The sequence below is a fragment of the Eurypyga helias genome, unplaced genomic scaffold (assembly GCF_000690775.1).
Source record: "Eurypyga helias isolate BGI_N326 unplaced genomic scaffold, ASM69077v1 scaffold26611, whole genome shotgun sequence".
Classification (NCBI taxonomy): Eukaryota; Metazoa; Chordata; class Aves; order Eurypygiformes; family Eurypygidae; genus Eurypyga; species Eurypyga helias.
This window is the reverse complement of record NW_010231896.1, coordinates 22,416-33,094: the sequence shown is the minus strand read 5'-3', so window position 1 is coordinate 33,094 and position 10,679 is coordinate 22,416. Positions and strand designations below refer to the sequence as shown.

The 10,679-nt window shown below is 53.8% G+C and overlaps 1 protein-coding gene across 1 annotated transcript; it reads left to right on the top strand.

Annotated features, from left to right (window-relative positions):
* Positions 1-28: 28 nt before the first annotated feature.
* MFNG (MFNG O-fucosylpeptide 3-beta-N-acetylglucosaminyltransferase) lies at positions 29-9,984 on the top strand. Its single transcript, XM_010161258.1, has 8 exons — positions 29-376; positions 5,547-5,595; positions 6,076-6,178; positions 6,270-6,423; positions 6,864-6,949; positions 8,274-8,439; positions 8,988-9,073; positions 9,918-9,984. The coding sequence occupies exons 1-8, from the start codon at positions 29-31 to the stop codon at positions 9,982-9,984; spliced, it is 1,059 nt and encodes a 352-aa protein (XP_010159560.1).
* The last annotated feature ends 695 nt before the right edge of the window (positions 9,985-10,679 follow it).

Below are 10,679 nucleotides of genomic sequence, written 5' to 3'. Positions count from 1 at the left end.
TGACGGCGGTGGGAACAATTGGGGAGCCATGGGCCGTCGGCTCATCCGTGGTCTCTCTGGAGCTGCAATCTTCCTCGTCAGCGTGGCTCTCCTCTCCGTGCGGCACCGTGGGGCTCAGGAAACCGCTCGGTACCCGGGGCTCAGGGAGGGGATGGTGGAGAAGTCAGAGCGATGGAGCAAGGTGAGCCCAGAGGATGCCACGGGAAGCGGTGGCAGGGGGCAGAAGGACCTGGGAGCCCATCCTCCGGAGGAATACAGGACTGAGGGGAGCCTGACCCTTGGGGACATTTTCATAGCCGTGAAGACAACCAAGAGATTTCACCAGAGCAGGATGGAGCTGCTCCTGGACACGTGGATATCCCGAGTAAGAGAGCAGGTGGGTGCGTGGATTTGGGAGGGCGTGTTTGGTTATGGGACAGGGATGGTGGAGGTAGGAGGGGGGGATGAAGGCTAAAGAAAGGGGAGGCTGGGCACTGCAGTCCCACCCAGTCCTTTGCTCATTTTCCCTAATTCTTTCTTCTGTTCAGATTGAAAGGGGGATGATAGCTGGCTCGTGGAAGAGGCTGGCGGAGAGGATGAAGAGCTTGTTCAGGCTCTTCCCATGAAGGCTGGGAGGACGAGGGCTCTCAGCAGGCATCACCTGCCCCTAACCTAAGCCTGAATCTTTCAACTTGAGAGGATTTAATTTCCTTTTTTTACCCAGTAACGCCGGGGCCCACACCAGACTGAGCACAGGCTGCCCTGGGTCTGTATGAAACGGTGGTTTTCTACCTCCTAGCGCCCCGCGTTTGCGTGGTGTTGAGCCGAGTGGCTGCCCCTGGCCCTCCCTCAGGACGCCCGCGTTGCGCCTGGGCACCCCTCGCCCCGGCACGGTGGGGGGCAGCAGGCAGGAGCAGCGGGTGCAGGAGGGGTGTTGGCAGCCCTGATCGCTCCCCAGCACGCCAGCACGATCCTTACCTTGCTTTCGTGGGGAGATCCCCTCGCGTGCACGATCTTGGAGTGCTGCGGGTCTTTATTCGACTTTCAAATTTGGGGTTGTTTTTGAATGCGGGGGGGGTCTGGTGTTTTCACCCTTTGCTAAAGCAGAGTTGGGAGAGTTTCCTTCCTGTTAGAGGAACTGATGTGGGGCACCACGTTGCTGGGGCTGTGTGGAATGGCTTGCTGGTGGGCAGAAGTACTCCCAAAAGCCCGGGTACTTGTCTCCCTCCCTCGCAGAGCTGCTCCTCGAGAAAGAAGAAATCTTGTGGCTGCCCCCAAAGGGTTTTTTTTTTTTGCCTCTGCCCATGTGCAGTGGGTGCCTAGAAGACAAATTCAGGCCTCAGCGAGGGAGGGGGCCGGGGGCGGAGGTACTGGGTAGGAGAGCGCTTGAAGCAATGCAGGGTTTTCTGGGTAAGAGTGGTTTTCCACTTCACGGTGCTGCAACTTTCTGGTCTGCTGCGGTTGTCGCAGGAAGCCATGTCCTATTTTGAGCACGCTTCCTCCCCTGTCTGCGCGTCCCTCTCGGCCTCTGAGATGCCCTGCTTCCTCCTCCAGATGCACTTCTCCTCTCCGCCCGGCCTCAGCCCAGCAGCTCCATGGAGGAACCAGCCCAACGGCGTGGCCGCGCTGGCATCAAGATCCTGTGACTGGGGCTTTTGGAGTGGCATTTAAGGAGCAGCTCGCCCTTCCCTCCTCGTGTGTTTGAGAAATAAGTGCTTGGCCATTCCAACGGTGACAGGAATTAGATACCGGCTCCCCAGATTCATCTGACCTGTTTGGCAGGCAACTGATGTCCAAAACCTGGGAAGAGGTGTTGAATTTTCCATGCTGCTGCCAGCCTCTAGGAAAGCTTCACATACTGAGCAGAAGAGGAAGGAAGGGTAGAGTGGTAGTGCCTGTCATTTTGAAGCAGTGATTTTTAATTGTTATCGATTTTTGTTGCTAGCTCAGTGTTTTCCTCTACCCCCCCGCCTCAATTTTCCATGTTTTTCTTCATTTTTTTTTTACTAAATGGCCTTGAGGGCAGAGGAGCGGAGGCGGGGAGGGAGTTAAGAGAGGAGCACATGAAAGTCAAAAGCCTTGTTTTTTTAATATACTGCTGCTGGAGGGGCTTTTTGGAGGTAGGGGAAAGGCTTAGTTTTGAAAAATTGACAATATAGAAACCTCACTTAGAAAAAAAGAGTTCTCAATTTGCAAAGGACATTTAATTTCTGTGGGGCCAGGGATAGGGCAGCAGACCTCCTGTTCTGGAGAGGCATAGGCTTTAAGAGCCAGTCTTGGAGAGATGCGGGTCTCAGAAGCCTTGATGTGCCTCCTCCTAGGGCTGACCCACCACCTTGCTGTCCCACTCAGCCTTCCTCATGGCTGGAGACCGATTCAGTGGGTCCTTCTCTGTGGGTGGCCAGCGGGGAAATTTCAGCAGCTGGCTGTGCTGCCGATGCCAAGCCTGGTTTAAGAGCTGATTACCTGCACGGTGTTCTCCCGGAGGAAGCAACCCAGACCTCACAGGTCAGGCTTAGGTGGCTGTAACAGGAGGCAGGAACAGCTGTGGTTTTTGTGGCTAGGACAGGCTGTATGGGAGCCAAATTAAAAGTCCTCTACGCTGGACTCTGTTGGGATGGACATTAAGAGAGAGAGAGATATTTCCTGAAACTGCACTGTTTAAACAGAAGGTATGCAGCTAGTAGGAGATCGGAAAAGGGAAGTGTGGGCTGGGTGCTCTTCACTGGAAGTTGGACCATGATCCAACTTTTGATCTTTTCCTCAGAAAAGGCTTAATCTAAACAGAAGGGTCAGTTTGGATGACTGTTTAGGCTGGACAGTGTTTTAGAGTGGCTTACATTCTTGGCCCCAGTAGTTCCGATGGAGGTAAGTCTAGGTTTCTGGTCTGAAATTTTGCTCGATAATGTAAACTAATTCTATCACCTCCCCTCCTTCTAGAAACCCAAACATGCAGCTGCTTGAAATGAAACCTTTAAATGACCCATCCTGAACTGGCTTTCACATTTTTCAGTGTTGTGAACACATCATAGATTTTGAATCTCTTCTCCGGGCAGAGGAACAGCTTCCTGCCCAACCACACCAATAGTCCATAACGATTTTGCAGGCTGTTTCTTCTTGGAGGAAGGATACCCTGGGAACCTGGGAGATGAATATGGTCATGGTTTGTCAGGTTCTACACCTTTACTCCCTTTTCCTAGTTTTGCCTTGCTATGCTACTTTCCTCATTTGGGATGAGGGGGGCTCAAAGTCTAGTGTTGATCAGCTGCATGGGCACTTGCATTCATGGAGGACTGCCAGGCGAAGGCGTTGGACATCGGTGGCTCCGTATCACTGCTGGCACCTGCTGTCCAGCAGACATCCTCGTCTATCCAGCCAACTTTGCTCTAGAATGCAGGGATGCTTTCCATGCTGCATCTCTCCTCAAGCCCATATCGGCTGCCCTGCAGCAGCAGTGACAGCCATTCCGGGCTGCCCTCAGTGTGTCTGGGAGCTGGTGTCTTTGATTTCCTCCTGTCCCTGGCAGGAGGAACCGTGCTAGGGGCAACGTGGTGCAGGACACGAGTGGGAAGTGGTGGCTTCTCCATGAGCCTGCAGGCTGCCTGCCCGAGGCAGGCTGAGGCACCACAATGGCCCCATAGATGGCCTGGCGCAGAACCGGAGGGTGGGTGTAGTGGGGAGGTGGCTTCTGTCCACCCCATTTGCCTGCAGGGACACAGGTGACACTGGGTGTTCCTCTGTTTGCACATCCCCAATGGAGAGAGTCGGTCTGCCGTGGCCAGAGAGACCTTCTGAGTCTCTTCCAGGCTCCTGTAGCATGGACAACAGCAGCTGGTGTCTCCTTGGGAAAGACCTGTGTAACTGGGCCAAATGCTCTCCAGGCAGGTTTGCAGCCAGGGCCCTTCTCTGTCTCTCTCCCATCCCAGACATCATGTGTGGCTTTGCTGAAGGACACACGGCAGCAGTCGCTCAGAGTCCAGCAGCAGCTGCTGTTCCAGATTTCCCAGTCTCAGAGGCGTGAGGGATGGACAGATGAAGATGCAGGCAGCTGCCTGTGCCCTTGTGATCTCCTTCAGGACAGAGCCAGGGCACACGCACCAGCATCTCTGGAGTACTGCAGCCAGGTGTACCATGGGGATCAGAGTTTGGGAGAGCCAGAGAAATGACATTTCCCTAGCCCCCACACTCATAGCCCCTTTTTCCAGTTCTTCAGGAGAGTCTGGTGTTCCCCGTGGTGACAATGCTCCTTCGTCCCTGTGTTCCTACAGAAAGATATCAGATGTCTGCAAAAAAGCATTTCCCACCTTGCATCAAGAGGGAAGTGGGAACCTTGGAATATTTTCACAAGTAGAAAATCTGGGAAAAGATACAGATTCCCATTTTAAGTCAGATACCATGTTTATTAGATGATTTTGTATCTGTAAGCAAGTCATTTCCAGAAACGACATTTCTGGTGTTTCTTGAAAATGTCGGAAAGTTTAAACGGTTTCAGAACTTGTTTTCTTAAGATGAATATTTGTCATAGTGGAAATTTCTGGCTCTGACACGCTCACAAGGGAAATCCCATGCCACTGGCAATCCCTGCCTTGCCTGAAGGTTGCGGTACAGTCCCCTGACCCAGAGCGACTCCTTTACCTGGGACGTAAATTGCTCCTTGTCCCGTGACCACCCTGAAAGCGGTTTTAACCGAGAGGCTTGACCAGTGGGTGGGGCAGGAACCTGTGCTGCAGCTCAGCTGCTGGAGGGTAAAGCTCCAAGTCACTGTACCACGTACATCTGAGATCCTGAGAGCATCCTGGCACCTCTGCTCAAGCCAGGTGATCTCTGGGGATCCTTCACTGCCCTCCTTTCCTTAGCAGAACGTTGCTCTTGCCACATCCTCTGATGGGGGTGTATCTCCCAAATGCTGGGTGGGTGTAGGGAGAAGTAGAGACCCTTGTCTCCTCATCAGAGCCTTTGGGAGCAGTGACGGCTCCTGGAGCTGTTGTTTGCCTGCCTCGTCCCCTTTGTCCCTGCCCAGGTGCCGCGTTTAACCAGCCTGTGGGCAGCTGGTGGAGAGACTGTTTACGGCTCGCGACTCCTTTTTGATTTCATGAAAGCTCATTTTCTGCCTGAGGAAAGCTTTTCTCCACCAGCTCTGATCCCCGCCTGGCCCTGGAGAGGGGGAGATGTACCACATAATGGCAGCGAGGGGGATTAGAGAGGCATGGGGGAGGAGGAGGCGGCAGGGGGGCTCTGCGCACTTAACACACAAACAGATGTTCTCCTTTTAACCCTGCACCATTCAACCATGGTGTTTTCCTTTTTCTACAGGGGACACCTAAGCCAGGGCTCCCTCACTTGGTGTCATGGGTCCCCTTCTCCCTCTTCCCAAGACGGCGGGGTGGGGGAAATAAAGCCATACAAGTGCTGAGGTTGGTGCCAGGCTGGGAGGGGGAGCACGACCGTCCCACTGCTCATCTGGCACTTGGGAGAGGGCATCCCAGCGAGTGAAGAGGACAGGGTGGGTGGCCAGGAGCAGCACCAGATCCAGCCCTGAGAGTAACCTCCTTTCCTTCTTTCCCCAGACCTACGTCTTTACCGATGAAGAAGATGATGCCCTGAAAAGGAGAATGGGTAATGACCTGTCCTACAACACCAGCTTCCCCTCCCTGCCTTCACCCTCTGAACTGCCATGGCCTGGGGAGGGGTCTGGCACCCATGACGCCCCCAGGTGATGATTTGTTTTACCTGGCTTACCCCAGGGCACCCGGCTGCCTGGAGGCAAGGTGCTGTCTGCCTTAAAGAATCCATGGGTGGAAGCAGCCCGAGAAAGGGCCAGCCCCTGCACCCTGGCTGGCAGTGGGCAGGGTGAAAGTAAGGCTGGCAGGCCTTGGCCAAATCTACCTGGCCTTGGCCAAGGGGCTTGGCTTTCTCCAGGTTTCATCCCCTGGGAGGGGGAAGGATGGAGCCCACGTCACTGTGGGCTGGGATACCCATTCAGGGGGCCGGGAGGAGCCTGGCTGTGAACAAACCCCTTCCCTCCCACCCAGAATTCCTCCCTGTGACCGTGTGAAGCAGGCGAGCCCCAAGCCACAGCCTTCTCTCTCCTGGCAGGTGACCACGCGGTCTTCACCAACTGCTCTGCCGAGCACAGCCACCCAGCCCTCTCCTGCAAGATGGCTGCCGAGTTCGACGCCTTCCTGGTCAGCGGGCGGAGGTGAGGCAGGGCTGCCGAGGGGGAACCCCTGAAAGCAAGAGGCACCCTCCTTAACACAAACCTCTCGTGTCTTCACTCCCATCTCCCCCAGCTGGTTTTGCCATTTAGATGACGACAACTACCTGAACCCTCAGGCCCTCCTGAAGCTCTTGTCCTCCTACTCTGCGATGTGGGATGTTTACCTGGGGAAACCCAGCTTGAACCGACCCATCTGGGCCTCCGAAATGCTGCCAAACAACCAGACGGTACACCCCGTGGTGGTGGGGCCAATGGGTTGGTTTTAGTGCTCTGGCTCGTTGGCTGTAGATGTACCGCAAGGAGAGACAGCTGAAAACTTGCCAGTCTGGTCTGAACATGGTTGTAGGTGTTGACTCAATCCAATCTACCTAGGGGGGGGTCCCACGTTGCTGCTGTGCCTTTGGGTACCTGTCTGTCCGGAGATAAGCCTGCCTTGGGCAGCTCACTTGCTGCTTCCAGCAAGAACTTGGCCGCTCCAAACGTAAGGAAGTCTAAATCCATGATGTACTGCTGGCAAGTCCTTCTTCTGGGCAGCAGTCAGGGATCTGGGGCGAAAACAGGGCTGTGTTTATCCTGGCATCAAAGCTGGGCTTCCAGCCTTCCCATCTCAGGAAATATGGTATCCTCTGAGTCTCTGCCATTGATTGTTTCTGCTGTTTCTCTCCAGAAATCTGTGCGCTTCTGGTTTGCCACGGGAGGAGCTGGGTTCTGCATCAGCCGCAAGCTGGCAAGCAAGATGGTGCCTTGGGCCAGGTGAGCTCTGCAGCCGGTGGGTAAGGGAGCCTCTGGGGACGAGGGACACGGACACACATTAATTCCTGGCGGCGTCATGTCTGGATTTGTGTATGTGGTGGTTGCAAGGATGTTGGCAGGGGTGCACAGTGCCACGTGCCTCACGTCTGCAAGGACGTGGGACTGGAGGAATGATGTAGTGAGTGGGTCTGCTACCTGATTAAAAAGAGGCAGGCACGTCAGCAAACATGATCATAGGATGACATACTCCCCAGCCCCTCTCAGATCTTGGTTATTCCCCCACACTGCTTCCCATCCCTTTCAGCTTTCTCTGACTCTTTTCCTAAGTGCTTTCCCTATCTGCCCATCTCCTCTCCCCTTAATCTGCCTCTTCCCAAACTTGTGTACCTCCTTCCTGAGCTAATTTTCAATTTCCCTACCCCAAACCCTCTTCAGCTTCTTACAGTGGCCACTGTAATTTCCTCAGCTTGGTGCATGGAGAACAGAGGTAGGCCCTGTGGTCTTGTGTTAGCCCAGCCTACAAGATGATGTTTTCCAGGATCTCCTAGGTTGTATCACAGGCTATATGCAAATACGCCGATAGGCAGTGGCTGTGCCAGCCTTAACCAGATCTGTGCATACCCAGAAAGGCAGATCTGAGCCACACCAGGTGGCTGGTTTAGTTAAAGCCCATGTTACATACTTTATGATAGACCCAGACAGAAGTATGAACTGTGATCGAGGGTAAAATGAAAGTGGAATGGATAGATAACACCTAACCTGGCATAAAGTCTGCCACTACTGTGTTAAAATGACTAAAACACATTTGAACTAGCTGAGGGGTGACAGTGCTTCATGCTGTGTGGCTGCTTCCAGTTACAGGAACCTTAAAATTGGGTTTAGCCTGCCATCAGAGAATGGCCAGGCGTGTGGTGTTACGTTAGAGTGGAGCCATGGATGGCTTATTCAGGCTGCAGGAGACTGTCCTGTTTCTGTTTCCCTCTGGTCCTGGCCATGTGGTCTCACTGTTTCTCTTGTGCTGGGTTATCTGACCCCTGCGGGGCTCAGTGCAGCTCACCTGACGGATGGAAAAGTGACTTGGCAAAGCCTGCCAGCTCTCCACATCAGCTCCCCGAGGAGCTGGAGACCTATCAGGGACCTCACTGGGCAGTCAGTGGGACAGCAAACACAGGCCCAAATCCTTGCAGGTGCAACTCGGGGATTTCTTCCCTAGTTTCAAGATTTACTCTGGTTTTCAGTTGTCCTTCATTTACCTCTTACCCAAGTGGATACCTACATCTCCCCCTACCCTTGTCCTAACCCACGCAGCCCTACTGTCTTCCAGTGGCCGAAACTTCCTGAGTACTTCAGAGCTCATCCGCCTGCCGGACGACTGCACCGTGGGTTACATCGTTGAGTGCAAAGTCGGTGGGCAGCTGCTGCCCAACGCCCTCTTCCACTCCCACCTGGAGAACCTGCAGCTCATTCCCCCCTCTCGGCTCACACAGCAGGTGAGGAGGGGAAATGGAGTAATAGGGAGGTGTGAGGTAGGAGAGGTAGAGGAGGGGAGCTGACAGGCACACTGCCCTGTTGGTGGCACTGGTGTGGGTTGAATTAATGGTCTGCTCTTTTGGGGACACCTTTCTGACACATGCTACTTTGAAATAAGGAGCAGAGGCTGCTGGCAGCATGGATGCTTGTCACAGTGCCCCTGGGGTCAGTGGTGGGGACCATGTGTGTGGGGAGCGATGAGAGGATTGAGGGCATCCTTGGGGAACGTGGCACAAGACAAGCAAGAATGATGATTGGCTGGAGAAGGGGCTTTGACATGGCACCATGTCTGCTTTGGGTGGGGAGATAACAAGAGGTGTAGGGGCTTTGGAGAGTCAAAGGACTAGCACGGTGGGCCACCACGGGAAGGAAGAGATGAGAGGTGGAAGGCAGAGGCCAATCCAGCAGAGAAGGAACCAGAATGGCAGCTTCTGTCACTCAAAGCAAGTTCCTTGCTCCTGAACTCGCCTCACCCTCCCTGCTCCTTTCTCATCACCCCTCTTTGCAGGTCACCCTCAGCTATGGTGTCTTTGAGAACAAGCTCAACGTTATTGAACTCAGCGGCCCCTTCTCACCCCAAGAGGATCCCTCAAGGTACGGGGCATGAGCGCTCCGGGTGCTGCTGCGGTTTGAGCCTTCAGAGAATAGGCTGGGAGGGGGAGGCAGCCAAATGGGGTGCAGGATGTCACAGCAAGGGATAGAGCCCTTGCGGTTTCAGGTGGCTTATTGGGTGAGGAGCACACCAGCATTAAGCTGATGTGAACACTTACAAACTTCACAAACTCTTTTGGGTGAGTGGGAAGCAAAAGTGTATCAAAACATTGTATTTGGACAATTCCTGAGCCAAAAGTATTGCCGTTTGTTTCACATTTTGAGACTGAACAAGTTAACCTTTTACCTCTGGGACAGGAACAGAAATGTTCTTTTAAACTCAGGAAAGGAAATTCTGCTTGCTTTTTCATTTTTTGTTTTGCTGAGAAAACTGAAGGGAAAAAAGAAAAAGGTTCACTTCAGGCAGACTGCAAACAAAAGTGTTCTTTGATTTACCTTCTCTGCTTTGAGTTAACAAATCTAAAGTTGTTATTTGCAGAGCATGGGTAGGAAGCTCCTGGCTGGAGATAGCAGGGGTGGGAAGCAGCTAGGTGATGAAAAGAGCATCAACAGAACCATGCATCAGGGGCTGGTGCAGTGCCCATCTCCCTGCCTGTGATCAGGGTGAGGCATGGGCTTGGCCTCCATGGGCCAGAGCTGGATTCGGGAGTTGGAGGAAGGCTTGGCTGCTTAGCTTTGCTGAGAGAAGGCACCTTGAGGTTCACAACCAGACGTGCAGCTCTGTAGTGCAGGGTGGGATGGGAGTCGAGGGAGAGGTCTTACATTCTCCATCTGTGCGCTGGTGTGAACACTGTTGCTTGACCTTCTTTCACTCTCTCCCCAGCAGGTTTCGATCACTCCACTGCCACCTCTATCCTGACACCTCCTGGTGCCTGCAGGCTGTTGGCTGGTGATGCCCGAGCCCCAGCTACAGTGGGTCCTGGTGACATCCATTCACCTTGTGCGTCTAGGGGGTGGGACACTGAAGAAGCTCAGTGCTCCCAGCTTCCCCTTTTCTATGGTGGTCTTGGGTCTCTGTGATGGCTTTTTTGGTCCTCACTGAATACCGGTGACACAGGACAAGAGACAAGATCTGTGCCAAAGATGGGGTGAGATGGGCTGGATGCATGGATGGGCTTCCCATCTGCGCTGGGATACGTCCAAGGGATGGGAGCAGTATGCTTTCCTGAGCAAGGAAATCCCTTCCAAGGACTGGGTGGTGACTGCTGGGCATCTGTGTAGAGATGGGGACCTGCTTCTCCTTTTTGTGGATTCATCTTGCTGGACTAGAAAGGCCTTGGATAAGGGTAATCAGTGCCCCACTGAGGATGGCTGATTGCGTGTCGTGGCTCCAGCCTCTCTGAGCAGGCCCTCTTCCTCCGTATCTGCCTGTGCTTTCCCCACTGCCCACTCTTCCCAGCCACAGCCCCCAGACTGAGTCTCTGCTTAGTCAAGGTCTATAGGAATGGAAAATGTGACCATTTCTGTGCTGAATGAGTGATGGAAAAGCACAGTCCTCGCCTGGCAGAGGGGAGATGGGCAGGAAGTACAAAGAATCAGGAATTTCCCCCTTTGTGGGACAAAGGAGAGGGTGTGGGGGAACCCAGGA